Source organism: Sinocyclocheilus anshuiensis, unplaced genomic scaffold (assembly GCF_001515605.1).
Source record: "Sinocyclocheilus anshuiensis isolate Anshui unplaced genomic scaffold, SAMN03320099.WGS_v1.1 scaffold784, whole genome shotgun sequence".
NCBI classification, from domain to species: Eukaryota; Metazoa; Chordata; class Actinopteri; order Cypriniformes; family Cyprinidae; genus Sinocyclocheilus; species Sinocyclocheilus anshuiensis.
Window position 1 is genome coordinate 1,068,971 of NW_015554160.1, and position 4,165 is coordinate 1,073,135.

General features: G+C 36.1%; 1 protein-coding gene across 1 annotated transcript in view; it reads right to left on the minus strand.

Annotated features, from left to right (window-relative positions):
• Positions 1–4,165, minus strand: part of LOC107670860 (PDZ domain-containing protein 8-like) — a 44,504-nt gene that overhangs the window by 23,152 nt on the left and 17,187 nt on the right. The window contains exons 2-3 of the mRNA XM_016463641.1: positions 3,143–3,268; positions 888–990 (exon numbers count right to left, since the gene is read on the minus strand). Of these exons, the coding sequence (XP_016319127.1) occupies positions 888–990; positions 3,143–3,268 (229 nt within the window). The remainder of the gene's footprint in view (positions 1–887; positions 991–3,142; positions 3,269–4,165) is intronic.

Genomic DNA, 4,165 nt, shown 5'->3' on the forward strand with positions numbered 1-4,165 from the left:
GTCAACATGAAACATTAGCATATTGCCCGCCCACTTGTTGGTCTTTTTGCGTTGGTCTGAATTAAAATGCAAATTCATTCTTTGCCACTAGGTGCCGCTTTTGGCGCGTAAAATAGCTGTTTCCCCAGTAACGCTGTACATAAAGCATCACAAACGCTGCTTCATCAGGCATTACAGGCACGATGAAATGGAAATGAGACCAATCTGACCAATCACCGCAGATTAGCGTCACGCAAATGAGGGATTTTGACAAATGAACTGTTGAGCGAATCGTTTGGGAGTCGTTGAGCAAGTAAGGTAAAAATAAATGCATATTATAAGACAATGAAAGTGTTTTTTGACCTTGCATGCATGGCAACCTGTTGTTGGAGACTCCCAAAAACAAAATATGAATCTTTCATTACCCATAATAGGGGCACTTTAATTCAAATTATTAAATGGATGCCACCTTATTGGGACAATAAAGCCCTCCCTACACCTACCCAATACTTTATTTTCAACTTTTTGATTATTTCCTCCATTTTTATTGAAAATAAATGCCTTTCCGATGTGACATGAGATTTGAAAAGAGAGAAAAAAAAAGTTCGGCAAAAGGCGGATTCGAACCCGGGTCGATCGCCTCAAAAAAAAAAAAAAAAAAGACTACGTCTACGTCACCGGAGCTAACAATTGACAGCCGTCTTTTATAGTGTTGACTAGCCCTATCACACGTTTGTGGGTGGAGCTAGTGTAAATAGCCTTTGCCAGCAAGGCGGGCTATTTGCACTTAGTGTAAATAGACACTCTGATTTATTAATGCATATCAAACATGCGTGTTATGCATGTGCGCAGCGCCCTCAGGCAGAGAGAAACACATGCAGCAGGGCAGCAGGACATGTAACGTGTACCTCTTTAATGGAGCTGCGAGTTTTTTCCCGCCATTCGTCAGAACTGAGCTCCAAGGTGCAGTGAACATACGTCTCCCTTTCATATGAACCCAGGATAAACAACCTTTAGAGAGAACACAGAGAAAGAAAAAACAAAGTCATTTTTATTAATTTTAAAGTACCAGTATATTTCAGTACATTATATACAATAACTGAATATGTGTTCGCACAAACAAATAATGCTGTGATCAAAAGAAATGAATAGGGCAAATCTAGCTCTGAAACCTGATCAACAGTCATTGAGTTCAAATGACCGTTTATAAAGCTACTACTGCCATCTGATGGCTAACGTATTTTAGAGCTAACAAACATTTTCATTACAAGCACTACAAAGATTTATGGCTATAAAAATATACATACACTACTATTCAAACGTTTGTGATCAGTAAGATTTTAAAAATTAATTAATACTTTAATACTTTGAAAAGTAAATGTAAAGACCTTTGTTACAAAAGATTTCTATTTCAAGTAAATGCTGTTTTTTTTTAATTCATCAAAACTTTGAAAATGTGTATTATATTAATATCACATTAAATTAATGATATATAAAATTATTTTACTATTATTATTATTAATATTTCACAATATTACTGTTTTACTGTATTGTTGATCAAACAAATGCAGCTTAGGTGAGCATTTTTAAAAAAAATCATTGAATGGTAGTGAAAAAACTTTTGAATTATAGTGTAAATGCATTACAAAATATAAAATTATAATACTTAAGAACAGATGTAAATATTATTAAAGCCTTGTGATATACATAAAAGGTAAAAGGGAAAAGCATGACCAGACTGTATTGCTTTCTGCGTTTTGATAAAAAATGTGACACTTTCTCCAATAATAAATAAATATAAATATAAATTTCACCACATTTGTAACTAAGGCAGTGATGCCAATCCTGCTCCTGGAGGGCCTGATTCCTGCAGAGTTGAGCTCCAATTATAACTAAACAATCCTCAACAAGCAAAACCCAACTGGCCCTCCAGAAGCATGACTGGTCACCCCGTTGTAAACGCTGATCAAGTTATAGTCCACTGTTGCCCTCTGGTGGTGGAAAAGCCCAGCACAGTTGAGACATAAACTGACAGGTGCAAACACACACTGGAAGGCTATTTAACAGCAAGTTTACAAAACCCTCAAGATTCAGTGTGCAGACTACAAATTATGTGGCGTGTGTGTGTGTGTGTGTGTGTGTGTGTGTGTGTGTGTGCGCGCGCGCGCGCGTGTATACACATCAGGGTTGAGTTGGGTTTGTAATTGTCAAAGGCTCTGCATTATTAATAGAAATCCCATTATAAACACTATTGAAGTCTGTTAATAATCTGACAAAAACACAAGGACACACAATGGTGGGAAGAATACAGCTTTTGTTGCATTGTGTGTGTGTGTGTGTGTGTGTGTGTGTGTGTGTTTTCAAACACAACAGCTTGCAACCAGGTCATTTCAAATTTCATTGGCTAAGAATGTTATGGCTGTCTATGAGTTTTGTGTCCCAAAAGAATAAGAAAACTGAAACAGCAGTGTGTACTACCCTGAACAGACACCTATAATGATTTCAGACTCTTTATATAAATCTTTTTGTACTATACTTTTATATGTGCTACTAATTTGAAGAACTACGTATGAGTAAAGAGAATTAAAGAAAACAAAGGCAGGTGTAAATTCACTTACCTACAAAATAGAGGCTAGCAATAAAAAAAGTTACTTTAATATGCCTGATCTGGGATGACACTGAAAACTGCACAAGAGACACAAGACGAGCTGTGCTTAAATATTCAACTGTGCAAGATAATTTCTCTTATTTTCTGGTTGTACCGCTTAAAGTGAGCACTTCAGTTTTTAAATACACCAATAATTAAAAAACACTGTTATATTTAAATATGTACCAAATCTTAAAATTAATATGAAATTTTCATTCTGTACATTACAATGTTGTGATGCCTAAATTCACTTGTATCATTAAAAGAACTGGATTTATTTTAAATATTACTTGGACAAAACAGCACAGAAGTTTAATATCGACCATAACATAAATAACCATCTGCTTACACTGGTCAGCATTTTAATTACAGTTCATTATTATTATTATTATTACTATTGTTACCTAATCAAGTGTATTTACTAACCTCCAAAATTTAATTTGCCCAAAAAGATCAAAAAAAGATTGAAAGGCAAATGTTGATTGTGTCACACACAGCAACAGAAATCTGCCCTACCTGCTACATTCAACAAGTGTGACATGTAGACGCCCCTCCACCAATAGTGTGTCTCGGATGGAGATGTCCAGGTCACATGACGATGCCAGCGGTGGCTGCACTTGGAAAGGAAAAAAGGGCTTGTACCTGTAAATCAAAAACAGACAAAATCATCAGACAACCAATAATCTGGCAGTAATAATCCTTGCTTTATACACATTAAAGGCCAGATGTACTAAACAAGAGCAATTTAGCGTAAGAGGCATCCAGCTCATTTCCATAATGACCCATGCAATCTATAAAGAGCATCACAAAAGACCAACTATCACAGCCATGTCAAGTGGAAATAAATAAATAATAGTGCACATATTAGTAAATTGACAACCGCAAACCTTGCATGATTCACACTCTCCTCCCTTAAATGTCTGAAAGGGAAACTCCGATAAATGCATATGCATTAATAAGGTCAACCGCAAAAACTGTCCACACCTTTTAATCGAGGGTTTGTGCGGGTGCAAGTTGTTAATAATTCTGGCCCTGAGTTCATTATTGCAAAACAGATAAGTCACGACTTAAATCGTGAGGTCCACAGGAAACGTTTGCAAATCAACGGTCATTTTGGGTGTGTGTAAGCCATTCACTCTACCCTTACCGGAAAAACAAGCATTTCAGCTCTATGTGTGTGTCTTTTGTCCTTCCACACAAAGACTTGAGGGGCGGCTTCAGTTAAATACTGCTGCAAGGATTTTTAGGCCCTTTCGAATTATGCAAATCATCAGACAGATAGGCTTTCAAGCAAAATTAAAGTGAAAACTATGATGTTAAATGTCAGACTCCATCAAGGTGAAATGAAATCTTACGCCTTTGCTCGAGGTCTCATTTCACTGCTACTAGTCATTACCCAGCAGTTTCTATGAATTAAAGGGGTCATATGATGTTGCTAAAAAGAACATTATTTTGTGTATTTGGTGTAATGAAATGAGTTTATGCGGTTTAAGGTTCAAAAAACACATTATTTTCCACATACTGTACATTATTGTTTCT